The sequence below is a fragment of the Astatotilapia calliptera genome, chromosome 18 (genome assembly GCF_964374335.1).
Source record: "Astatotilapia calliptera chromosome 18, fAstCal68.1, whole genome shotgun sequence".
NCBI lineage: Eukaryota > Metazoa > Chordata > Actinopteri > Cichliformes > Cichlidae > Astatotilapia > Astatotilapia calliptera.
Genome location: NC_137439.1, coordinates 23,333,222 through 23,361,209, shown reverse-complemented (window position 1 = coordinate 23,361,209; position 27,988 = coordinate 23,333,222). Strand labels below are relative to the sequence as shown.

At 41.0% G+C, this 27,988-nt stretch overlaps 1 protein-coding gene across 4 annotated transcripts in view; it reads right to left on the bottom strand.

The window, feature by feature from the left end:
* LOC113011381 (ephrin type-A receptor 3-like) overlaps positions 1–27,988 on the bottom strand; it is a 79,447-nt gene that overhangs the window by 13,713 nt on the left and 37,746 nt on the right. For all 4 annotated transcript variants that reach the window (XM_026150908.2, XM_080293335.1, XM_026150909.2 and 1 more), the window contains 8 exons: positions 26,362–26,517; positions 23,701–24,036; positions 22,801–22,913; positions 21,435–21,597; positions 18,392–18,500; positions 5,364–5,431; positions 4,522–4,647; positions 4,196–4,381 (listed from right to left, as the gene is read on the bottom strand). In XM_026150908.2, the coding sequence (XP_026006693.1) occupies positions 4,196–4,381; positions 4,522–4,647; positions 5,364–5,431; positions 18,392–18,500; positions 21,435–21,597; positions 22,801–22,913; positions 23,701–24,036; positions 26,362–26,517 (1,257 nt within the window). The remainder of the gene's footprint in view (positions 1–4,195; positions 4,382–4,521; positions 4,648–5,363; positions 5,432–18,391; positions 18,501–21,434; positions 21,598–22,800; positions 22,914–23,700; positions 24,037–26,361; positions 26,518–27,988) is intronic.

The window sequence follows — 27,988 nt, the reverse complement described above, 5'->3', positions numbered from 1 at the left end:
GTTGCAGCGATTGTAAAACGCATAGAGGATGGATGGATAAAATGAGGGACGGTGGAGATAAAAAGGAGATAAGGAGATGGAGAGGGGCAGGGAGGAGGGGATGATGGGATGGGGGTAGATTGCTGCACTTTTCTGATGTGCAGTGAGACAGACAGAAAAAAAGAGCATTTTTTCCCCTTCCTTTTCTGCATGTGGCCCTCTAATTAGCATGACAATAGCAGCAATCAGGTGATAGACAGCAGAGCAGGTTATTAGTGTGACACATAGGAGCGGATGAAGGCTTATGCGGTTTTAAGCAGTGAACACAGACTCACATACACTCACACTGATAGTCAGAATATTGTGCCAGAACTGTGCCAGATTTGTTACTACTACCACAACTTTGGTTGAATCAGCCACACTTTTACTAAAGATACTTATAGTACTTTTACTATTGGCACATCACAACCATTTAGATAATTAGTACAACAAAGGCTCCTATTGTACTTCATGTAACAACAAGATCAAGAGCCCCAATGCCGCCAACAGTTAACATTACTCCTGTCTGCACTGTTGAAACAAGTAATCCATTATCCAATTAAAGATCAAAAGAAAATTATGCTGCAGTTATTAAGATAATTTAGTGACTTCTTAAGAAAAATATTACATCATAGCAAAATAGTGTTTGAATTCCGGACTACTTGCAAAAATATGATTTTAGCCTTGAAAATGGAAATACTTATTATCAGGAGTTCTGCTGCAGTGCATTCTGTCATTTGTATAAGAAAGTATTGTGCAGTACAACACGACTCCCTTCAAGTTTGAGCTTCTCCGTAATTACACCTACCTACCAACTCCTACTCAAACCAATACTCCGCCTTCTACTTGTAAGTCTGCTACTGTTTACACCAACACCTGAGTCTAGATCAGCTGGAGTCAGCCTGTCTGATTAGACTGAGGGTGGTGTAAAAGGACCAGCTGGGGCCGCAGAAAAGGGCCTGAAGGAATTATTGACCCCTCTCAACTCTCACCCCCTCGCCCGCACATGCACACCCGGGGCTGTGACCTGTGAAATTACTGCTTTGCTCGTGAGATTTGTTTCTGAGGGGCTCTATCAGCTTCTCAATGTGCCGTGAAGACAGGTGAGAAGGCAGACACAAAGTAATACGTGTAGAAGAAGGCGAGCGCTCATTAAATACACTTGCTAAAAGCACGCCAAAGCGCACAAACGTATTTTTACATTCAAAGAACATTACGAAGTAATGAGTACTTGATTATGTTAAAGCAAATCACTTGTCAAGTCGTTGCTCAGCTCTTTAACCGTCTCCTGTGTCAACCCCGCTGATGTCCTCTGACCCAAAACGTCAAGGATTTGGCAGTAATTCTTCAATTAATTCTGTTTTTTTAAAACAGAATAGTGGCAGTTACTGGAAAAAAAGAGTGCTATAATTACACGTTTACATGTTACATGTCTCTCATGTCTGAAAGATCAAGAGAGATAGACACAGACAGAGCGAGAGAGAGACAAAGAGAGTGACAGCACAAGAAGAAATTAATAAGAAATGCAGTGAAGTCTCATTTGTAATATGCATGCTGTTGAATATTCATGGAGCCAAATACACATCCAATTAACTTTATGAATTATTAATAATTGCAATAAAAGGTCGTGTATATGCACTTGCTCTTTGTTGGCCTGAGTTGCACTGAACAGCTTGGTGTGATGGACTGAAAATCTTTGTTTGTGTCACTAAGCAGGAAGAGGAGGGAGTCAGATTAGGGGAAAAGCCGAGGCTTATTTTGGTGCCTGTATCTTTATAAATATGACGATTCTCTCTCTTATTTGCTTGTCTATAGACCGCCCTCAAATATCTGTCAGATCAGAAGAAGCTTTCAGATTGAACCTATACTGTGCTGTAATGCAGGCGAGCTAATTGTTAGGGTTGACACATTTTCAGTATTTGTAACTGGGCATCTTAACCATTATAACGTGACTGTTATGCAGTGCTGCACAGCCAAAAGAAATATTTCTGTAAATAGCTCTTAATTTGTAAATTAACAGTTAATTAAATATGTAATAATCCATAAAGTTAATTAAACATGAGTAATTCATGTTACTTTGTCGTGTAATTAAAAATCATTTATTTTAAAAACTTTATGTTGTACTATATGTTAAGTAGCAATCAAATTCTGATGACATCAGCACACATAAAATGATATTCTTTAGTCATTATTATCATTTTGTTGTAAAAAAGTGTTTTATTCCCATAGGAGGGTCAATAGGCCACAAGCAAGCAGCATCCGAGAGAGATGGACAATGTGATGAGAATAGTGAGATGGGTGTCAGTCATCATTGATCTTCATTTATATAATGATGCTTGGGCTCTTAAAATCACATTTTAACACAGTGGTAACCTAAGTGTCATTTCTCATCCCACAGGGTCATGTTTGTGAATGGGCCTATTTTGTAAGTGAAAGAAACAAGCAGGGAATAAGCTGTACAATTATTTTTAACTTTAGCGATCCAAATACTGTTTATAGATGCATTACACTGTATTTATTAACAATTTCCAAGGTGCTTTAAACATTAGTTGCAGTTTTACAATAATATCTGATTCATTATAGATGATTTACAAACTAATTATTAACTAATTTGATTACGATGAATAAGAATTAGTTCATTGTTTGTTAACATCCAGATATTAACTGAAGCTGAATCAGCTATAAATGTGCAATTGTTGAGAAATGAAAAATCTTCTTAACTTTAATGCCTCCAGCCACTAACAAGCGTGTATGATACTTATTGTAAAATAGTTTTGCAGAAATCGAAAAGTTGAAATTATGATGGGACCACTGACGCAAACAAAATATTGTAGATTACTCAGGCTACAGTCTCAAAGAGCTAGAGACAAGGAAAAATGTACATTTCCCAACTGTTTGGCAAGTAGTTTCTGGAAAATCGGCGGCTAAAGCCCAGTTACACAGGTCTAGAGATTGATCTGTCAGTCCAGTGCAGCTCCATATACCAACCAGTGCAACCAGTTACCCACAGTGACCGCCAGCAACCTACTGTAACCACTTCCAACAGTTAGAGAATATGTATTTTTCCCTAGCAACCTGTGGTTGCCAGGGGGTCGCTGATTGATCGCAATGCCTGCATGACTGGGCTGCGCAACAGATTTCATAGTGAAAGCTAGAAACCTCCAGTAACTACTTACCAACTAGTTAGGGAATATGCATTTTTCCCAAGCCTGTGGTTTCCAGGAATTTAACCTGTAAGCCTGAGCGATTGAAACCATAGTACAAAAAAACAGAAAAGATCCTTTTTTTCTAAAATTAAAAATTGTGACATAAAATCAATAAAATTAATAATTATCTGTTGGCTGTCTGCTCATAGTCACATGTATATTTGACATTTTCCTTTAAGGATTTTGGTTGTGAACCTGTCATAAGGGCAGACATATCCAGACATAGCAAGAATCAGGATTTCCTTCGAATTGCTTTGATGAATCCTTGCACTTCTTTCAATCTTTGGGCTCAAAGGCATTACGTTGATAGAGATAGTCAGCTGGAGGTGTCCGTGTAGTATTTTCACATTTATCTGGGTAAACGTAGCAGTTACGTTGTCAGACATGGAGTGAGAATGACAAAGAGAGTGAGAGAAAGAGAGTGCTAGAGGGTGAGGAGATGAGACTGGGATTAAGTGAATGAGACAGACAGCGAGAATGGAATAGAGCGAACCAGGGGAGCCACTGAAAGAGAGGGATGGACACTGACTGAGAGAGAAAGCAGCAGCGCGAGATAGAGGTCTGAGACAAGAGCCGAATAGATTTCGAGAAAGATGGAGTGAATGATCGAGAGAGCGTGGCTCAGTGATAACCAATCAACTGTTGTACCAGCACTGCCTTATCTAACACGAACACACGCACTCATTCTAATTTGCCTAAAAACAATCCTGTGAAGTAAACAAATGGTCATTTAAGAGGAGGATGGTTACATCACATGCACACTGCCATGCGTCACCGCTGTGTTACCATGGTAATGGAGCTTTTATCTGATCCAGGGTCAGCTTCGATTTACATCACTGACAGCTCTGCTAAGTCTCAAACAGGTGTGCGACACACAGAGATCGACACAAGAGAAGGGAGAGGGGAGCGAAGGACTCCTTAAAAACATCGTCGTAGTGTAAAGGCTTCGTCACACTGTTGCCTTCACTTACATCTCGTGACGACGCCCTCCAACCTGATGATGTTCGCGTGGTCAAACTGTCCCATAATGGAGGCCTCAGACAGGAAGTCCCGCCTCTGTTTGTCAGAGTATCCTGCTTTCAAACTCTTGATGGCAACGTAGATCTCTCTTTTCCCCTGCATACGCAGCCGGCCACTGCACACCTCGCCAAACTCTCCTACACGTGTGCACAGACACATACATTGAGTTTAACATGGTCTTTTATTGACTCCTTTTAATCCTTAAAATTAAGAAATCATTTAATCCCTTTTTCCTTTATTAAAGTAGTCTACTGCTGGGTTTGTTATGCCAACTCACCAGCTCCGATGACTCTCTCTATGCGAATATTGGAAGCATCTATCTCTTTGGCAAAGTCTCTGACAGCCTGGTTTGGGTCTTCATAGGTGTGAGGATGGATGTAAGTCCTGCTGCCTGGAAGCTTGACTGCACAAGTGGAAAAGCGAGGAAATGGGCACAGAATTTAATTTGCTTACAGCTTAAAAACATGCACTGTAAGAAAATCCGGCCATGTTGGAGATATGGTCTGGAATATTAGGAAAGTTCATGGAATCTTTATGGTAGTTTGGAAACACTTTCCTCAACACTGACTTAGTGTCTAAGCAGATATTTGTACAGCGTAAATTCGTGTTGAGACGGGAGCTTGAGCGCTTTGTCTGAGTGACATTACAAATTATTACATAATAATAAACACATATCTACTTTGCTAGCAGTGGTGTGAAAATGACTCAGAATTTTAACAGGAACCCATAAGGCGCTTCGCTCTGCCAGCAAACATTTATGCAAGAAACTGTGAAACAATGTGGTTTATTCGGTTAGGATGTGAAAAAATTAAAGATTTCTGTTCTGGCTCCAACTGTTAAAGTTCTCATTGTACATTTCATTTACAAACAAAGCCCGACTGCATTACATGCATGTGAAAAAATAAGGGGTTAATTCTGAGGACGTTGTCACATTAGTGCTTGCCTTTGTTCATTTACTGAAAAATATTCCACCATCTGTTTGTTGTTTACAGCCATAAATACACGCAGTGATATGATTCATAACATGTGGGTGGCAAGTCTGGTTTTAAGACAAATGACATGCAGATAATATTTATCTAATATAATATTATCTGGATCTGCACATGCTCGTGTCTTTACCTCGCCCATGTTGGAACTGCATCTTTTCTTCATCGGGGTCTTGCTTGGCTTTGATATATCCACAGTGCCTGAAAAAGAGATCATTTTTATTCTAATGCTGTACAATAAGCAGCTCTAAGCTCACAGTAGTGACTATTCTTCCACCACAGTAACGCCACCATCTTCTACACCAGGGGTGTCAAACTCAAATACACAGTGGGCCAAAATTCAAAACTGGAACAAGGTCGCGGGCTAACATTAATATTTACTGAAAAAAAAAATCTTCCTCCAGATTTAAGAATGAATCTCTTCTTATGGACTCAAACAGGTTTTGCTGAAAAACTGAATATGGAACAAGCAAAGCTTAATACTAAACAATATATATATATTAGCTGTATAATACCAGTAGGCCAGCTCTAATAATAATTTAGTATTGGCTTCGCGGACCAAATGTAATTAGGGCCAAATTTGGCCCGCGGGCCAGAGTTTGACACCTATGTTCTACACCAACGAAGGGCATGCACACTCACTGGCCACTTTGTTAGGTACACCTGTTCAGCTTCTTGTTAATGCAAATATGCAATAAGATAATCACATGGCAGCAACTCAGTGCATCTTTGGAACATCATGATGACCTGGGGTACTTTAAATGTAGCATCAAAATAGGGAAGAAAGGTAACAATGAACTGAGCAGGAATGGACTGACTACTCATGGTGAAAATGTCTTATAATGCCACTGGTTAGAAGAGAATGGTCTGCTTTGAGTTAACTGGAAAGCAACAGTAACTCAAATATTCACTCACTACAACCAAGCCATGCAGAAGAGCATCTCGAATGCACAACACGTGGAAGAAATATGTGGAGGTGCCACAGATGTCAGAGGACACCTAGATTTTGAGGCAGTTTTGAAGGAAAAAGCGGGTCCAATCCAGTACTAGTAAGGTGTACCTACTAAAGTGGACTGTGCAGTATGTATGTAATTTGCACATATCTGTTTGCTATTTTAAATCAATGTTATTTTCAGGGAAATCTCTCCACACACCTCTTTCCTCTGAATAAAAGAAGGCTGGAGAAAAAAATAAAAACAACCATTTTTATATTTCTCTGCTTCCAGCGTTCATTGCAGTCCTCCTGGCTGAGCTCTTATGCCCGAGGTTAGAGAATTAATGTGTTTGTATATGTATATGGCAGAGATCAATGCACTAATGCACTCCTCTGTACCTTCCCTTGGACCCTTCTGGCCATCAAGCACCGCTTTTAACTGTAGCCACACACACCCACATTTATGCCCTTTCCCCAGCCCCCTCTGGGCACCCTGCAGCAAGGGTCAGCCCAATGATCAAGACAAAATATTGACAAATTGATCAGCTCAATCTTGCACTGCAGCTGTGTGGAAGTGTTAACTTTTTCTGTCTTACAGACCTCGCGGGGGAGGATTTGTGCTTCTGTGTGTGTTTGTGTGTTCCTGACAGAACGGTGTATTTTCTCTTCACTTTGTTGGTCGTTTGCCTCAAACAGTGTTTAAGAGCTATAATCAACCATAACACTGTCTCTGAGATTTACCGCACCTTTAAATTTAGATCAAAACTTCAGGACAAAAACATAAAATGTAAAAGCAGTATCATATAATGGTTCACTAACCACAACATAAATACCACATGGTTTCTATTTTTCTCTCCTCCTCTTTCATTTCAAGGTAATTTACAATAAGTGAATTTGTGGATGTTTATTTATTTGTTTTTTCTTTGCTTTGTATTCTTTAGTTTATTACTATAATCTAAGAGGACTGCTAAAGGTCATAGGTCTCCCCTCCTTTCCTCCCTTTTATCACATTCTCCTTGAGTCTTGTACAGGTAAAGGAGGACTTAGCCAGTATGTCTGTCCATCATGAAGACAAATTGATTTGGGCTCAGGGCCAGGAGTAAGAAATCTGAAGCATAGACAGCGCGCGATTTAAGAAAGCAGTGGAGAGGAGGACGAAAGAGAAACGGAGACTGAAAGAAACAGCGGGCCAAGATTTGATAAAGCAAAGGAGAGGAGAAATGAGATAAAGACAAAAATAATAAAAGAGAGGACTACTGAGGGAAAAAGAAATATGATGTGCTCTGACTAAGAATGAAGCACACGGCAACAGAAATGCAGAAAGGTGGGGTTCCACTAGGCTCAGAAAATCTCAGTCATTTGGTGTTTAATCCTTGTGTTGATTTTACACAGCTGAATGCATGGCATAACCCAGACATCAATAGGCTGTTTTGGGAATACACACAAACACACACACACTTAACGGCAGAGACTGGTTACTGGTATTTGAGGATAAAGAGGAGGGGGGCATAATGTTCTTATGAAATGGGAGGTGGGGCCCACCTGGTTATCAGCTGAGCTCAAGCTAGCTGAGCACCAAGGGACTATCATTACCCCCTTGACTCACACTCCCACACACAAAGAGCTTTGGGGCATGCGTTTAAAACATATGGGGAATGGGTACATGGGTCACACCTCGACTCTAGCTGTGATAATCTCGTGGGGATGCGTACACACACACACGCAAACACATACGTGTGTATATGATCAGCAAAACACCAAAACCAATGGTTGAAACACCTCCGGATCACTCTTTTAGTTTGTAACCATGGGTGCATGCTGCTTATCTGTGAGTGTGTGTGTGTCTGATGGGAAATGAACACATTTCCATAGTAATTACAGAGCAACTCATTTCTCCTCTCCAGTTAGAAGTGTCATGAATCATTAGCGCTGCAGTTTTAAACACGGTGCAAAACCTGACATGGCTGTGGCTTTTGTTTTCCCCTGACAGCTGTATCTATGTGTGTGCGTCTAAAACAGATATTTAATATCTCCAATTAAATGCAGCTGACCTGTGATTGCTCGACTAAAGACGCTGGAATAAGACCTTTCCATTTCTTTACTTGCTAATTTTAGTGATTTTTCACGTTTCATTTTTAAACGAAAATTTACGAATAGTAATAGAAAAATTGCACAGCTGAAAACAAGCATTGCACTGTCGATACTTTGCCATGTTTAAACAGTTTAAACAGTTCATCTGCTCCTCCAGTCGAAGGTCATTTTTTCCCCCATACAGTCTAATCTGTTCCATCCATTGATCACAGCTAGTGATGTGGTGTGGTTAAAGTCGAGAAGATTTACAAAAATCTTAACCAAACAGTATCTGTTTTAACAACCTTCCCCCCGTCTGTTTGCTCTCAGCGTGTTGGGTTTGGCGTCCCAGTTCAAGAGCTAATAAGCAGAGCAGTGAAAGACATCGCAGAATAGCACAGCTTGGGGTGCTTTAGTGGCTTCACAACTTAAGATAATTTTGTTTCTCCTTCCAGGCATCAACACAGTGGTGCACAGTTTCAATGATTTATCCACACACTGCATCCACCCGCCTTTCTGGCTTAAATTATTCATTTCCATTTTGGAATCCATGTTCTTGTCATTCACTCGGGATTAATTAACCAAATCTTAGAATATCAGTCTCAGATACTGTGCGCTGTAGGTTAAGATACCCTTCTTTCTCTTTACAAGTGATACAGGAGTCAAGGAGATGATATAATTGTGTTATGTTATATAATTATATATACACTGACCAAAAACCGACTGAGTGCAACTGCTTAAAACACTGTGTTGCCCGTGACGTACCCTTGTTCAATTACTAGTTTCTTGCCGCATGGATTTACCATACGTTATGAACACTCATAGAGTCTGGTGCAGGAACAGACTTTATAATGAGGAAGTCCTCCTGGATTTCCACTAGCGGATCCTCGATCATGCTGTACTGCACTGTGACGTGAACGGTCCTGGGCTATACTTTGCTGCGTCTGATTTAAAGTACACCCACCAATCACGCAAAAACACACATTAATGGACTTCTGTATCAGTATCAAAGCCGGGCTCTCACCTTTCTCTCTGCCTCACTGTTCCACTTCAGTGAGGACAACAGGCTATCCCTGTCCTCCAAAGCCACACACTCCACATTTGCATATCAATTTGCTTTTTAATATAATACTCTGTCACTCGAGACCCATTTGTCATTCGGCGAGAACGCTTCTACCCTCGCAGAACTCCATCCATATATTATTTTCGTCGTGGCCCCTCCCCGTTTTCTTCCCTCTTCCTTTCCCCTGCTGCACTTTATCTCTCTGAGGTGTTAAATTCTTCCCTAATTCTGCCTTTAAGTGTCTGACTGCCAACATGTCCTCTCTTTCTTCTTTTTGTTGCAATCCATTCATCCTCTCTGAACAGGCCCTGACTTGTGCTCTTTATGTAGTTGTGCTGCTTTCTTTGTCAGAGAGCAAGATTCACCACTAGGAGCTGGAAGGGGGGGGATAAAGAAAGATATAGGGAGAAGGAAAGGGAGATTGAGAACGAGAGTGCTGACAGGCAAGAATGCACAATAGGGGTCCAAGCCTGCATACCAACTAACAAGCAATCAGATGGAGGGGAAGAGTAAGGCGAGACAGGAAGGCAGCCGTAGGAATAGAAACTCCAAGGTTAACATAAGTGATGTGGACAGAGAGCGGGAGAGCAGGGGCAGCGTTTGTGCTGCAGCAATCTGAGCTGAAGCACAAGCAGAAGAGAAAGAAGAGATGCAAACAAAAGGGGGAAAAGTTAAACAGATAAAGCAGCAAGGAGAAGTAAAATCTGGAAACAATCCAGTGTAGGCTATCCCCAGTTCATATATGAACTGGGGATACAAGGAGACAAGCATAACGGGATCAGCAAACTGCTGTTCACCCCTTAAGGAAAGAGAAGAAAGAGAGAAAGAATAAAAGACTTGATAGACAGATTGAGAGCAGATGACAAAAAGAAGAGTGTCAGGCACCAGTTTGGCTGCAGGACATGTCCTGAGAAAGAAATGTTATGTGTCTTGGCTAAACCACAAGGTAATAGGAAAAAAGAAGATCAGAAGAACTGGAGAAATTAAGGAGTCGATTGGACAAATAACAGATGTGTTTACTTCATCTTATACATACATATATATACATCATATTCACTCAGTTTTTATTCATCCACGCATTCCTGCTCTAAATTAAAGGAAGCCAGATCATTTCATATTGTTATCATTGCAGATTACTGCAGTGTGTGATGGCAAGAACACACCAAAAAACCTGGCCAGGTTTCCAGTTCATTACAAGACAAGCAGAAGATATATCCACACTGAAATGTACTCAAACAGACACTTTGGGGTAGTCGGCCCACTTGACTCTGGGAGGGTAACAGAGCACACAGAGGTTAACTCACATGGACACGAGGTGAATGCTCGATATCAGACTGTGCCGTTGACACTAATGTGGGCTAAAATATCAGACCTTCCGATGCATGCATCCGTATTTACTATTAAAGTTTAAGTGATACGTCTCTCCTCAGGAGGTCAGGATTGTAAAACCTGTAAAATCATCTGGCCTCCTGCATGGATTTTGCTTTGCATGTGGGACATATGCACATTTAAATTTTTCTCATTCTAATTTATACTTTAACCAATTCAATTTTTGTATATAGTTAGCTATTTAATTACAATAAAATAAAATAAAATCTCAGCATTTATGTTGTTTTAGCCGTCCCTTGATCACTGAGAAAATATGGTTAAAAGTTATTACACAGAGGTTTCTAACACATTACACACACTACACTAACCCCTGCAGCGCCCTGTTCCAATAAGTCATTTTGTCCTCGTCCTGGATATGTCTTTTTTCAGTTGTTGTCCTGTTTTGTTCATAAACAAAGTAAATTAAAAACTATTTTTAATCTTCATCAGTATTTCACAGTAGCCCAAATATAGATGCCACATGTGTATGAGTGCAGGAAGTGTGAAAAAGCAAGCCCCGTCTTTCTCTGATATTGTCAGTGTTATGCCAAGTCTTCATTTTTTGGTCTATTAGCCTCGGGTTCCATTGCTGCTTCCCATTTCCCCCTCAGTCTGACTCCAAACTATTGAGAGAAAGCGAGTGGGAGACAACACCATCGACAGCAACGAGCTGTGCTGATTTGTGCTTCCTCTGATAATTGAATTAAGTAGTCAGTGATTCTGCTGTCATTTTATTAGACCGGGGCTGGACTAGGTTGCTAAAGCTCATCAGTGCAGTGTGGAATTAGGACAATGACCACTGTCAGATATTGATTGTGTCCTCTGGTCTGTAATATGTTGTTTCAGAGGATGCAATAGCCTGCAGCTCGTAAAAAGCTATTTTGTCAAAGAATCATTAACATCTCTCTATGCTAAACACTGAGTGTAGCATAGAGAGAAGAAAAAGAAAGCTTGGAGTTGGAAGCGCATGGAGCAGCAGAAATATGAGAGCGACGAGTTATAGCGAAAGAGTGAGAATGCAGGCAGGGTGGAGTGGGTGGAGATGAGTGTCAGGGGTGATTTGTGACAGAATAGCGGGAAGAGTGAAAGGGAAGGTTTACAAGCTGGTAGTGAGCTATGATGTATGGTTTGGAAACGGTGGCACTAACAAAAAGCCCGGAGGCGGAGTTGGAGGTGGCAGAGCCGATGATGCTAAGATTTTCATCTGAAGTGACCAGGAGGGACAGGATAAGAAAGGAGTATATCATAGGCACAGTTCAGGTTGAGCAGTTTGGAGACAAAGTTAAAGATTCAAGGCTGAGATGGTTGAAAGAAAAAGTGGAGAGTGGAGAACAGTGCCACTTGAGAAAGAACCAGACAGGGACGCAAACAGGCTGATCAAACGAAAGGAAACTTTGGCCGGACAGTATGAGGAGATCGATTTTTCACAAAAGGCAGAGAGAGTTCGAAGGGATGAGAGCGATGCAAATACAGATGGTGGAATAACCTTGAAACTGAGCAGGACAGAGGCCACTCTTTGAAAAAGTATAAAGAGAAGGTCCAAAGACATAAACAAAGCAGCAATGTGAGGCAAAGAGAAGAGGCCAAAGATGTAACCTTCGACTAGTTTTAGCTTGAACTTGAATGTTCTGGGGGGTAATGACCAGCCATCTTTTATAAGAAGTTAGAAGTCGGCTGTTGACTAAAAAATGGATACACTCGAAGGTACGGAAGAGTCCAAAGAGGATCATTCATGTAAAAACTGCATTCATTTCCTTTCCTCTCTTCTCCTCCTCATCTCCTTGCCTGTCACCTCCTCTCTTCCCTCTCGTCACCTCTCATCTCCTCTCCTCTCCTCTTTCATTTCCTGTCTCTCCACATTATTTTCCCACTGCTAATCAGAATGACTAGAAAAATGAAATCAGTAAATCATTAGTCACCCCTCCAGCATGACACAATGAAATGACACATCTATCCACACACATAAATAAAAACACCCTGCTGTGGGCATCTGCTCTCGTCATTACTCGTGATAATGGTGATTCCATTTAATATCAAGCTATTAAATAAAAAATAATTACTGGGAATGAAATCAATGGATTAAATTCACTCTCATTATTTTCGCAGCAAAACCGAAAACCTGAAAGCTTGAGCGGCGACAAACACTGAGGTGATTGTGGATAATTAATTGAGTCAAAGCAGCATGGAATCAAAAAAACAAACAAACAAACAAAGACAGACTGATTTTTAAAAGTTACTGAGCGTCGATGAACAGAACGAGCGAGTACGATTTCTTCTTCTGGCTCTTTTCACTCTCCATCTTGGCTGCGTCTGGCACCAGCTCAGCACTCTCTGACCACAGTGTAAAAAGATTTACTCAGCTCGGGCTAATTATTAGGAAGGGGAAATGATTAGCTGAAGAGTTATGACTAATAAATCTGTCTATGTTTCATTAACACCCTGTTTGGAAACATTTCATTCCGGTGTCTCTCATTAAAGAGAGTGGAGTCGAAGAAGGAAAGGAAAAAGAAGGCAGGGGAAAGAAAAGGTAGGACGTGAGGGAATCCTAGCAGTGTGGTCTGAAGCCGTGCTTTGGTAATGGGTGTAATGTAGAAGAATCTTTAACAGCACGGTGAAAGGTCAAATTGTACAGGATGCAAAAAGAGAGGGAGAAGCATGTCATCTGTATCATTAAGTGAAGTGCATTTTGTATTTGCAGCGAGATCCGTGTGAAACTAATTTCCCTAATGATGTTACTACACCGACGCAACTTGATTAGGTCATGTTCGTAATATGTGCGCTTATATAAGTGTGTGTGTAGTGGATAAAAGCTTTTAAATGCACCATAAAACCCTGGATGAAAACAGTTTTTGAGGTTTTTCAGATGTTTATAGGGCATTTGATCTGTCCCACTGCAACATCTGCTCATTTGCATAGATCCTGCCTGATACATTCTTGCACCTGCGGCAACTAGCTGCTGTTATTGCACTGTTTGCACGCTACTTTCTAGGCATTCTGCAGACAAAGCTGTATTTGGCTACACCCTACAGCTTAGCTGCATTCGCTGACAGCGCCGTCATCCAAGCAATACGTACAAATGACACCCTTGCATATGTCTACACGCGTGTCGCCAAACCTGGCCTGTTTTAGATTTTTACACAGAACCTTCTGGCTAACAAACCATTATTAATGTTATTATTGAGCAAACAGACCAACAGCACCCACAGGGGAAGCTGCATTGGCTGATTTTAACCTCAATCAAATTCACCGTTTGGAAATAGCAGGTGTGTTGCTTATGCCCTTATTTTTTTTTCTATTTCCTGGGGTGGGGGGGTTCTAATCTTTTTCATTTTTTCGAAATACAAACTGAATATCTTTTTCTCACGGCATCTTTGAAATACAAAAACAGCCCCCACCCCCAACACGCTTATACATTTTCGAGCTGTTTTACACTCAGCGTTGTAGATCTTCAGCCTCCTTCTCTCAATGCGTCTTCACTCTGCTCTCTCCTCTCTCAGCAGCGTGTTTTCATTAGCACATGCCTCACGTTTTTTTCATCCTTCCTCTCCTCTTTTGTGTCATTAAGTTTTTAAGAATAACCCTGGGCTCCACAACAGATGCTGTGGTGGTAAAAGAGCTTACACGCACAGACACGATTGCACATCAACAGGATATGCTATTGTGTTTGCGAGGTAGAGCTGTTACCGCTCTCTGTTAGTGAGACTGAAAAGTCTTTCTCCTACTATGACAGCTTACTTTCCTTTGTGTTTCTTTCTCGCCGCCTTTCACCTTTTGTTATTCCGTACTCCGCTTTAAAAAAAAAGTTTCCTTTCTCAGAAATAAGAATAATACATAACAATGAAGATGATAAGATTCGAAACACTGCAAGATGGCGATCAGCAGATTTCTATTAGATCCCAATTCAATGGAAAAATAACAAAAAACACAGCTTTGGTAAATAGTAGTACGTCTTATTTTGAAGTAAGATTCGAGTTGGTTTCTTTTTTTCATATTTCTTTTGACGTTTGCTTTAACAGATTGTGACCCTTGACTCCCTGCCGGATATCTACAGCTCTGACAACAGATGTGCTCCACGCATGGACAGACTACAGACGAACCAACTTAAAAAAAACGGGCATGACATAGATGGAACAACTTCACGCAAACTTCTCGCCAAAACTCCTACTTTAAAAACACGAAAACAGAAAGAAAGAGAAAAAAAGGCATTCAGGAACCTGGCATGTAACCAAAATCTACGGCTGTTTGGAAAAGGAGACGGTTGTGAGGCCGAAGGATCATTAGACTGCAAACAAAGCAGAAGCACAAACACACACACACACGCACACCGATGCTGAGAGGCAGAAGCTGTAACATGTTTAACAAGAAGAACGAGAGAAAGTGAGGAACAGCGGAGAGAGCGTTTTCTGCGTGAAAGGCCATCTGCTGAATCCATGGCTATGCCAGTCGCTTTCTAGCTCCCCATCGTTCGCACCTGCCAGCACGCCAAAGCACCCTCAGGAGGACAAAAGCACCTTCGCATTTTGCACGCTTTCGCACACAAACACACACCGTAACGCGTGTACTCGCCTCGCAATAATGGCACGCACACAGCAATAGCGGGTGTGATTTGTCAGCGCAGCGCTGTGTCTGAGGAGCTTTCGATGTTTTTCCATGTTTTCCCTCCTGCGGTAACAATAACATAACCGCACTTTAATAAACGAGAGCAGGACAGAATAGAATAGCTGCAAATCAAACCGTTTATGAGGCTGAGCTGTTCAGCGTGCAGCCAGGAAAGGCTACAGTAAGCCTGTATGTGCTTCTGTGGCTGTGAAAGTTATATTATAGTTGAGCGATAGGAAGCGCTGATCACATTGTTCAAAATGTTGTTAGTATTCTGGACTTAGTAAGACCCTTTTTACACATGGTTTTAAAATGTATTGCTAGCAATAAGTTTAGAAGTGTACAGTTAGGAAATAGTGCCGTTTGCACCTGTGTCATCATGATCCTCCAAGGACTTCCTTACTGTATATGTCAAAGAGCCCCTGTGCATCCCTTCATTTGCTGTCTATTGCCAGCCAAGTTCCAGGCTTGTTTAGCACGAGCTATAAAAGACAACACAATGGTTTGAGAAGAAAGGTGTGATTTATTTCAGCATCTGAGACTGCCATTTGTCAGGGCGCAGGATAAGATGAAAAACAGCCGCCACATATGGACACATTAGCATTCATACCATGTTAAGAAGTTGGATCAAAATGCATTTCTGCAGTTGCCTACATTTTGTTCTTAGCGCCGCCCACTTGCGATCTGACTGCACTTCCATTCAATTTAGTGATTACTGGGGGAAATTTTTTACACAGCGAGTAAAGGTTGGGGAGCTATGGAGAAAAACGCACCACACACATCTCGTGGAAAATCAATCAAGAACAGAACAGGAAATGAAAACTGAGGAGCCAAAAGACGTTCAAAATAACGAGAAAAGCAGAAGCAGAGAGAGTGAAATTAGAGAAGGGAGAATCTGACTGATTGACAGATACGATGGAACGGGTGAAAAGAGAGAAGAATGGACAACACGAGGAGACATTTGAAAAAATAAAAATGTTCTCCTAATTCCTCAGAAACCTCAAGGACGACACTTTTATTGCACACAGAAGTGCAATCGCCCACCCATCAGCTCTCCTAGTCTTACTCCACGTCTCTCTCTACTCTTTCAAACTCGCTTGTAATCTGCCTTTTCATCTTTTACCCCTTGCACCTCTGCCTTCTTCCCCTGGCTCTCCTTCTCCTTCCATCTACTTTTCTCTCCTCCTCTTTAAAGCCCACCTCCTCTTTCTCTCTATCTCTCACACCATCTGAAAATGTAGCTCTCTTGTGGCTCAAACATACTTCAAATGTACTTCTCCCCCCCTTTGCTGCAGCCTGTCATTCTCACTGCCAATCTAATATGTTTATTCTCCACTTGTGTCTCTCCTTTACCTCGCTTCTGTCCATCTCTCTCCCCCCTGAGCTCTCTCTCTCCCGCTCTTGTCTCTCTAGTGATGCGGCTTTGATCCTCGCTTCCTTCCCCAGTTACAAATGCACTCCACCTATGCACGCATGCACACAAATACACACACGTGCACACACTCTTGACAGGTGTACAGATGTTGTTTAATAGAAAGCAGTAATCAACACTGCCTTCTCCCCGGCATCCACACCTCTGTGAGTAAATGAAAGAAAGACAGATACAGAGAGAGAGAATAACAGAGGAAGAGAGGGAGACCTTAAATTGATGGCAGTGCATCGACCCCTCTGTAAAACCTAGTTAACACCTCGCCAGCCTGTGAAACCCGATTAGACAAGTGGTAGTGTGTGTTTGTGTCATCACGTCGCGTTCAAAGCACAAAATGTTGCACAGGTTGTTCTTCTTTGCAGACGGACAATCCCATTACAGGCTCTTGATTAAAAAAATGTTGATGCGATCCTGTTCACGTGCCTTGAGTGCAGTGTGCGTCTGTGTTTCTTTGCTGATTACCTTCCTCTTACTCAATAGTGAATAGAGCACTCAGCTTGATAAGCAATCACCTGAATCAATACTAATCTTTTAAGCGAGTGCATGTGCATGTTTGCATGGATGCATAGTAGCAGAGTTCTTAAAATGTGGCTAATCTCCTGTAATTTGAACTCATACAGGATAAACATTTAATTACAGGTACAGTGAGTCACGAATGCCTGTCATCCCTACTTCTCTCTCCTCATCCATTTCTTCCTCTCTAAAGAGCCTTCTTTTAACTTACATCCTTTCATCTTCTAGCCTCTCAACCAATCTGCATTCTTTTACTTTCCTTTCTTCTTCTTCTCTCACGTCCTTCTCCTCTATGGCCTTCTGTGAGCCAGAGCATTACCAGCAGTCTAACCTTCAAAGAGAGTGATCATTGAAAGTCCATGCTCTTCACATACAGAATAACACGGCCTTTAGTTGGACTTTGGCGCCTGTGTAAATGTCAAAGTTGGAGGGCCTGCTTTGGCACACCCATGCGTAATCCCTCAGAGACAGACAGAGAGATATGAAGAGCGCTTAGCTTGCGTGTGCATGAATGCACATGTTCATAGGGCTCACTGAATTTAAGCTCAGTCAATTTCAGCCTAAATCTTTTTTGTTGGTGACCCAATAAAGTAGAACAACTGAGAAAATAGCTGTCTGGAGTTTAGCTCATTCGCTGTGTTAGAGTGGCCAAAAAACTGTATCCCATCAATTTAAAGGGTAAAATTTCTGATATTTTAGGTTCTTTTTATATCTTTCCTCAGGCAAGCCCACTGGTTCATACTGAACATGGGAACTGTTTAGTCAGAAATATTATATAATTTTATTTTTTTTAAATAACAAAAAAAGCATTTCTTACAACTAGCTGATTTTTTTTCAACAATTGTTATTCCAAAGGAGTAAATATTGTGAAAAGAACTTGAAATTGTGGCCCATTTTCAGCTGCGTTTAAGTGCGCCTTTGAGCAGCACTGTGTGAAACTGACTCCAAATAAAGTCGCCACATTCAGTGCATCAAAAGAACGTGTCACCCACAGCAACAGTGTAGCTCATAACTGTGCTTTTTAATAGTTGTTGGACAACAATAAAGGTCTGTGGCCCAGCGAGACAGTAAGATGTACCAGGCTTTGGCTACAGGGATTATTTCCAATACATTTAAGAATGGTGACAAAATGACATAATATTAACAGGGAGGTAATTGCCAACCCCTTCTTACTGCTGGCCCTACCTTCCACTGACAACGAAGCAAGTCACCAGGAAGATGAGGAGAACAATTCCCCCTGCGATCGACACAGCCAGAATGGTAGACTGATTAGGGTCCCCTATGGCCAAAACATCTACAAAAGAGAAAAAGTGAAGACTGTTATTTAAGCAAGCATAAATGAGATTGGGGAAAAAAAGTCAGCAATGTTTTCTACAGGGGAAAATTGACAGAAGAAAATACTAAGGAAGGCTGGGAGTTAAAAAGATAACAAGTGAGAGTGAGAAAGTGGCGGAGGAGGATAGAGATAGAATGAAATATGATAGCAATAGAAAAAGAGGTAAAAGACAGAGGCTGAGGGAGACTGAAAAAAGAGAGGGCCGCAAACGAGTAAAGGAAAGAAAGGGAGGTGGATGGAATAGTAAGTAAGGTCCTTGATGAAAAGCGCTCTCCCTCTCTACATTCCCTGCGAGGGTATGAGAGTAGACATGAAAGCTATTCCCATTCTTCTGTGCTGTCCAAATGGATATGTTAACATTGCACATAACAAGGCTACCACCGAGAACTTTCTGCAAAGATGCATCGATTTTTACGCCACACCAATCGAGCCATTACTCAAAACAAATACCTCATTTATCTGGTTTAGCTAAGCATGGGCAGACATGTGCGACTGAGTGTGTATGCACTGCATATATGTGTGTGCTTGTGCCTGTGTTGAAGAGGCAAATTAAAGCTCCAAGGTAAGTACAGATAAGCATTGATCTCCTGTTATATTTTGTGGTGCACACGTACTCACCTCTTCTTTAACAATCAATAGAATTGATCTAATTAGATTACTGGATTAGCTGCATAAGGCAGATCCTGTATTTTAGAACACTGAACTAGACTGTGAACCTTTATTTGAAGGCACAGCAACAGCTCTATATACTTTTGAGCATAGAAGAAGTGAGATCAGAATTTTCCGCGGATTCATCAGCTGACATTCTATAAACCACGGAGTATTTTGGTGACAGCCAAGAAAAGATAATTTACACCTTGTTGTATTCATTAAAATTTGATACTAGGAATTGAAACCATAAACTCAATAGCACACAGATTTAAAGAGGATACAAATTAATTTAACTGTAGGTATATTTTCCTGTAGACTTGTATAAACTCTAATTTCTTTTTGCCCTCTACTGTCAACCTTAAAGAATGCATAATTTGCACAACTTACGTAATTATTCTCATTTTTTGTGTTTTATATAAACGCTCTAAATATTGAGATGTATATGTTGCATTAGTAGGAGCAATTTAAAGGCATTTGTTGCAGGACCAAGTTTATAATTACTTTAATTGATTACTGAAATCTGAGGCCATGGTTCTCAGCCGGAAAAGGGTGGAGTGCCCACTCCGGGTTGGGGATGAGTTCCTGCCCCAAGTGGAGGAGTTCAAGTATCTCGGGGTCTTGTTCGCAAGTGATGGGAGAAGGGAGCCGGAGATCGACAGACGGATTGGGGCTGCAGCTGCAGTAATGCGGACGCTGCACCGGTCCGTCGTGGTGAAGAGGGAGCTGAGTGTAAAAGCGAAGCTCTCAATTTACCGGTCGATCTACGTCCCTACCCTCACCTATGGCCACGAGCTGTGGGTAGTGACCGAAAGAACGAGATCGCGGATACAAGCGGCAGAAATGAGCTTCCTCCGAAGGGTGGCTGGCCTCTCCCTTAGAGATAGGGTGAGAAGTTCGGCCATCCGGGAGGGGCTCAGAGTAGAGCAGCTGCTGCTCCACATCGAAAGGAGCCAGCTGAGGTGGTTCGGGCATCTGACAAGGATGCCCCGTGGGCGCCTCTTGGGTGAGGTGTTCCAGGCATGTCCCACCGGGAGGAGGCCCCGGGGCAGACCCAGGACACGCTGGAGAGATTATATCTCTCGGCTGGCCTGGGAACGCCTTGGTATTCCCCCGGATAAGCTGGAGGAGGTGGCTGGGGAGAGGGAGGTCTGGGCCTCTTTGCTTAGGCTGCTGCCCCCGCGACCTGGCCCCGGACAAAGCGGATGAAGATGGATGGATGGATGGATGATTACTGAATTACTTGAACTGTCATCCGTATGTATGCTATTCGTATGCCTTCCAGACAGCGTATAGTGCAGTTCCAACCATTTACACATGTATCCCCCTCTACTTTCCTCCACTTTGTCTTGGAATCATTGATCATGTTGAAGAACACATTATGCAACCTCTAAAGTAGAAAATCCTAGCACGCACAATAAGGTGATAATGAAAATGAATGACCCCAACCTTAACATCAACAACAACAATAAAAAGAATAGATGAACACGGGGAATTTGGAAACAACATGACAGAGAAGCAACACAAAGCTGTTTATGAGGCCTGAACAACCCCGCTGAACTTAACCAGGCATGGATTTGCCTTTGGTATAAATTCCTAGTATATTAAAATCTAAGTATAAGGCATGTATGTCATGTATTAAGCTTTTGCCTTTAATGATGACTGGATATATATCTCCAGTGTTCTGTGCAAATCAAGATTTTCAATCCAACGGCACATCCTTCCTTGTGAAACTGGCTTGTCTCCCTTTCACCTGATAAGTATTCCACAAAACTTTCGAGCCACTGGTTCAGATACATAGATGACAACCTATGAGACTGCCAAGGTGTCTCTGTCTGACAGCAGAACTGAAGAAGCTGTTCGGATGAAAGTAAGATATTCCATAACCATACAGTCGATTGATTTAAACAGCAGGGATGACTTCAAATCTTAGTACACTTGATATAATATGGATGTACATTTTGCTCCAGAGGTAATCTTTGTCCCGTTTTTTTTTTTTTACCAGCACTTTTAGATTTCTAATATTGAGAATGCATACTGCATTTGAAGAACAGGCATGTATTAAACATGGACTGGCTGCTATTCCAATTTTCAGCTGACCACATGGAAATTTAGTAGGAGGAAAAGAGATGAAAAAGAAACAAATCAACTGGACAAAGTGGGACAAAACAGCTGGGAGGAAAACTGAAATATCCGATTCCCTATAAGTAAACAAAAAATCTATTATTCCTTGTTTTACTGTACCTTCGTGACTTGTTTCTAGCTCAATCTCTCCACCATAGCTCCCATACCCCCCATCAGTCCGAGCCCGGACCCTGAACACATAAGTGGTCCCAGGTTTGAGCCCTTCCACTGTCATCATGTTGGAGCGAGTCTTCAGAACTGTATAGTTCTGTTCTCGTTGGTTCTGGAGCAGAAAAAAAGAGTGAAACAGTGAGTGAAAAAGGAGAGAAACTTAAAATAGATGATATTAAGTGTCCAAGAAATTAAATGAGTCTGGATTTTAAAAAATGGTTGAATATACAAAAACCTCTAAAGAGGTTTATACAGAGCAAATAATAATATATAATATAATAAACAAAAATAGTCTGAAAATAATAAAAACCTCAAATTGTTGAATTTAAATGTCTCCAGGGTCCAAATACACCTCACTAAGTTTTCATTTGTTCATCGCTGGACCATTGGGTGGCATTTATACATGAGCATCTGTCAACTCTCAAATCTTTTCCTCTCCACACTCCAAAGCATTATGCGGTTACTAGTCCCGCTTCACTTCCTTCCTCAACTACCTTGTGGGTGTGCGTGCACTTATATACATGTGTGCAGGAGGATGAATAAAGAATAAGTGTGTCTGTCAGTAAGCTGATTCCCTGCAGAGAGGCTGATACTCTACCTAATGGAAGACACTTTACAACACGGATTAACACTGTTTTACTGGTAATGCCTGCCAGCCCACACACACTCATGATCAGATAGCGTGCACGCACACAGACACACAATCTTGTTCCATCGTTCACACGAGGACACTCATTAATCTAATGCAATCCCAAGCCACTTACCCTGACTTAGAACATCAAATTTCAATGCTTTTTCCTAATCCCAAACTATTTCTCAACCCTTTTTCTAAAATAAAGTTTTAACCCTAAAAAAAGCACCTGTGGGGACTTGTTTGAATGCTTGTCCTTACTGTGACGCAAGTCCCCATACGTTGGTAAGTATTTAGGCTTAAGTCCCCGCCGGAATATAAAAACAAGCTCAAAACCCCCACACTCAATTTCATCATCTCATCCAGGTTTTACGAGGTTTGTTCAACAGATGTTTGGTTAATTAGCTTGGCATGAACAGTAAAGGAGACGTTAGTGATAAGGCAGTGAAAACATAGAAAGGGAGAAACTGAAAAAAGGCATTGTAGATGTTTGTAATGAACAAGTCATTAGTGATATACCCAAAGGCTGCAGTACAAACAACAAGAAGATTAGAAAATATGTAGTGTTACGGGGTACTCAAGATATTTTCAGCCGTGCATAATGACCTTTTGGGAGAAATACTTATTTAGGTAAGACAGTTTATCCCACTTGTGCATTTTAGTGTATGTGTAGGTCTTTATCACCTTCTCATAGTAGATAACCTCATATTCCACGATCACTCCGTTGGGTCTCTCTGGGCCCTGCCAGGCCAAAGTCACACTGTCCTTGCTCCGCCTTTCCTTCAACACTACGCTGACTATAGAAAATAGAAAAAACAAAGGGAGAAAGTGCGAGTAAAAGAGAAAGTAGAGCTCTGCAAGACAGGCTGGTGCAGGACCATGACACGAGAAGACCCATACTGCAATATGTCAGACATTTTATTGTGTTAATGAAACAGATGTGTGACACTCATGTTATCATGTTATCTGCTCATGTGATCAGTGCAAACCCCAAACCCTACGACTTCCGATCCATTCACACATCGGAGCAGATGCTTGTGCGGTTTGAAAGTGTGTTTGCTTGTGCATGTGTGTGTGTGTGTGTGTGTGTATGTGTGTGCATAGTTGAGAGCGACAATCAAGGCATGTGGGGATTTTAATGAGGTTAACAACCTCCCACACCCCTTTCACCTTCCTCCCACCTCTCATACACAGTAGTGTGAGACCTGAAAGAGATCGTCACCTTGCTACACTTCTGTTACGCAGTCCCTGCATGTGACATATGCAAATATGATTGCACATGCAGGCAAGGGTGCAAAGATGTCATTTAGAGTCAGAGTGTTAGAGATGCTTCACATCAATGTTTATAGTTCTCACATAAGCATGATGCTATTTATAAACAGAAAATGTTCAGGCCACATAATATGTTGCTTTTTATATATATATTTTTATATTTAGATATTTTTTATAAGTATTTACTGCATATTAAATCCCCAAATGTCTTGAAACATAATAAATAATACTGTGAAAGAGCTTCCCGGCATCAACAAATACATTCATATGCAAATTGGGATCTCTTTGTTTAGGACGTGCACATGTTCTCACCTGTCTGCGATGTTGTGACATTTATCACGACTTTTCCCTTGGGTGTTGGACTTAAGGCCGACACTCCATTCTCACTCTCAATTGTGAAGCTGTAGTTGGAGTCTGGCTCCAAGTCGGTAACCAACACGGTTGTTGATGACAGACCAAAGTTCCTGGGAACAAAATGGACGTTGCTACCGCATTTTGTGCACTTCTTGCCATCACCAGAGCACTTTGTGCAATTGAGGTTGTAGATGATGTCTCCTCTGCCTCCGGTGTCTCTGGGTGGTGCCCACTCCAAGGTGACGCAGGTTTCATTCACAGTTGAGATGGGATTCTCAGGAGCAGATGGAGGACCTGAGAGAATACAAAGGCTCTGATCAGTTTCTGTATCTTTTTACTATTCATTATTTATTTATTACATTTTTTTAAAGTTCCTTTTAAACTGCTTTAACAACACTAAATCTAGTGTAAAGGTTTCTAAATGGAAACCTTGGTGAAACTGTGCACAGCATTGGTTAACCATCATTGTCACTGCCTTCAAATGTTGCTTAAAAAGGACTACAAACGCCCAAAATCTCACAGGTTACAACTGGATTTAATAATGCACATCCAAATATATAGTCATCTATAAAATAGTATTACAATACATGTGGCACCCTGCTAATTAATCCAAGCTATTCTAGCTTTTAATTGGTGAGAAGCATGGCATAAAACTGTCTTTATCAGAGCCCCTCCTTGAAATACAGACAAATATTATTTTTTGAAATATCCAGTCTTTCAGTGTGCATCGTCTTCATGCTCATTACCAAATGAATTGCGATTTCTATAAAGAACAGACATCACGCTGATTAAATTACAAATTTAATAATTGACTTCAACCACGAGGTGCATATTTTTCCAGTCTGTTAATTAGCTTTGAAATCGACAGTGATTGAAAGAGTTTGGCAGATTGTCACATCGAAGAATACTGTATCATATTGCACTTTCCAATTTCAATCTTAAAGCTTTAAAGAGAATTCATATAATATTAAATAGCCGATACTTGACTGCACAAAGATTTTTTACCATGTGAAATTAACTCACACCCTGAGAGTGCTCTGCAGATAATAAATAGTAAGAGGACAATGATCTATGGAAAGTGCCCAAAGTAATTCTCAAAAGTCAGTTGCATTTTATGATTTAAGTGGTTAAAATCACTCTGAGCTTCAGCTGAAATAATTAGTTTATCAATTTATTTATTATGTCAGTAATCATTCTCAAGGAACCAAAGAAAGTTACACGCAAATGCCCTCCAATATACCTTTAGATGCAGTGCATTCTTCTTGAAAGACAGATTAATATAATATCCAGTGTTTAACATTCAGAACACCAAACTTAGGAAAATATATTTTATATTTCATTAAACTCTTTTATAACCACGGATATATCAGTGGAAAGGTCAGTTCTGAATCTGAAGAATCCTTGAAACACAAACACATCATCAAGGTAAGCTATTCCTGTAGCATGAGAACCACTCATATAGAAACCCCCGACTGTGGATACCCACAGCACAGCAAGGTGCCAGTATTTCAACCATATGGAATTTGGCAGCACATTCCATGCTGACATCTCATCAGGGTCCTGGCTGAGCCGTGAGCCCCAGGAGGGGACCAGCAGAGCTTGAGACTTTCTTGACTGGCCCTCCCAGTGCTGAGACCCGGCAGCATGCGACGGAGCCCCTACTACGTATAATTGAGGCCGTTGGTTATAAATCTTCTAAGAGAGTGTGCTGACTTATTCTAATTCTGTCTTTTTTTTCTTTTCTCCATCCTCACTTCCCTTGGCTGCACTTAACTGTCCATCATCACCGTTGGTACTGATCGGTCTTTTATGACACTTAGATTATATGCCTCTGATACTCAACGATTTCCCCCACTGTTCTATTCTTTTCTTATGTCTCGAGTGTCACTCTCCATCTTTCCATGACTAACTCTCTCACCGTTTCTCCTTATTTTCTCATTTTCCTTCCTCAATCCTCCATAGTGCTCTTCACCATTCAAGAGAGATGGCGTGCGCGTGTCTGCCCATACATATTTGAACAAACCGTTACTCATTTCCAGCTGATAACACCTGTCACATCTCACCTGCTACAACGATTAATGAGTGTAATCTACCATAACCTGATAATGGGTTTGAGTATGCGTGTGCATGCTTGTGTGTGTGTGTGTGTGTGTGTGTGTGTGTGTGTGTGTGTGTGTGTGTGTGTGTGTGTGTGCACGCGTTCCTCAATATTTCTCAAGTTCCGTCTCTCTCCTCTGCCATGACAATGTCCTTTCCCGCCTCCACTTCCCTCCGTCTATCTTAATCTATCTGTTTCTGTTTCTCCTGCACACTCAATCATCCCCCATCTTTTTGCGTCCTCTCTGTGTCTTTCCATGACTATGTAGCCCAAACTCTCTGGCTGTATGTGTGTGTGTGTGTGTGTGTGTCTACGCGTAAGAGAGAACTGAAACCGAAAGAGAGAGCATTTGAACCACGTATCTGTGTGCTGTTCTTGCAGCAATTGTATCCATGGCAAACTGATTAAATGAAAAGTAACTAAATAATTTCATAGCCCAACAATAATTTCACTATAGTGAACTGTAGTGAATATTGTGACTGTGATGGCTTGAACTTTCTGACAGTGTTTGAATCACTCACGTGTGCAAGCCATTGAGCGAGGGTCGTTCTCAGCACGGTAGAAACCTTTCTCACAAATGCACTCTGTGGCTTGTTCCTGTGGGGAGGAGCTGTGAGGGGGGCATTTGGTGCAGTAGGCATCTGTAGCTGAAGCTTTGTAGGTGCCAGGTCTGCATGCTGGAGCGAGGAAAGAAGATGAATATGGAATAAGAAGTTGTACCATTGCAACAAACACAATACACAGTCAGCATTTATTAACCATAAAGAAAAGTGTTGCCAAACACTTTTGTTGTGAACACTTAAACACCAATTTACTATATTGTTGTTTGTAATGTGATGATAAAAGCTAGTAGTTGCAATTGCAGCAGAAATCCCTGCCTTGCTACAATGTGATTGTCTAAATTTGGCTGATTTGGACATAATACTGTCACTTACTGTGACATTGTACAGGCCAAAGAAACTGCTGAGCTCTTAGAACAAAGCTGTGTTGCTAGAGAAACAAGAAATACACACAATCAGATGACTACTTTTGTTTTTATCTCTCGATCAAAAAAACCCAAACAATCTGAATTTATGTCTGCACGTGTCTCATCTGTCATGACGTTTTTTGTCAAGTCCCCAAATCTTACTTTTAAGTTAATATTGCTATCATAATTTAAAAACATAAATAATACAGAAAGCATACAGAATTATACTTGAAGCCTGCACATAATAAAGAGAAGTCAGAGAAAAACTTACAAGTGTCCTACCCTTCTCCAAAAATGGTTATTTTTTGTCTAAGTTCTTATTTTGACTCTTAGTTATTATGTTTTAAACATAAGGATGGTCAAGTGTGTAACTGCAAAGTAACATGTGTGCTGGTGTTGCCACTCTTAACTAAAACTACATTCTGCTTCCTAACATAGACCAAATGAACACAAATCACATTTTTTTCCTCTCAACCAAGTAATTGCTTTGCCTAAATGTAACCAAGCAGTTTCAGTGTCAGTGCAAAAACATGTGAAAATAAAAGCAAATGGTACGATTGGAGCTTAAAAACGATCTCTTTGAGACTTCTTAACACATACTTTTTTGGCCTTTTGCAGTAGAAATTGTCTTATATCTCATTTAAAGATCAATATAATTGCTCGTTCAGATAAGATGGTTACAATTCTATAACACGTACCAAAAAATACAAACAATGCAGTAAAAGATTTTTCTTTTCTTCTTTGTTTTTTGCAAAAGATAGATACTACAGATACAGGTGGGTCACAGAATGTGCCATGCAGCGCTCGTGGCAAAGAACAGGAAAACAAAGTCTGATTTAATATGTTGTGACAATAGGTCTACGTGAGCGCCTTTCACATGAGGCCAAAAGACTGGTGTAACAACAGAGTTGTACGATACAATAACACAGTTCAACAGCAGATCAACTGTCATTCCTGTTATATAAGCATTAGATCTTCGGGCAACCGAGGGCTCAAAAATATATACAGCCGCAGTCACAGCAATAGTTACAATAATATAATATGACTACTGGTAGAGCTGTTACAGTAGCTGCACATTAGTCATTATGTGGAGTCATAAAACTGGGGAGGGAAAACCGTGATACCGCTCAACAGGAGCAACCTACTGTAATAGACTGGGGACGTGAATGATTTCCCTTTTG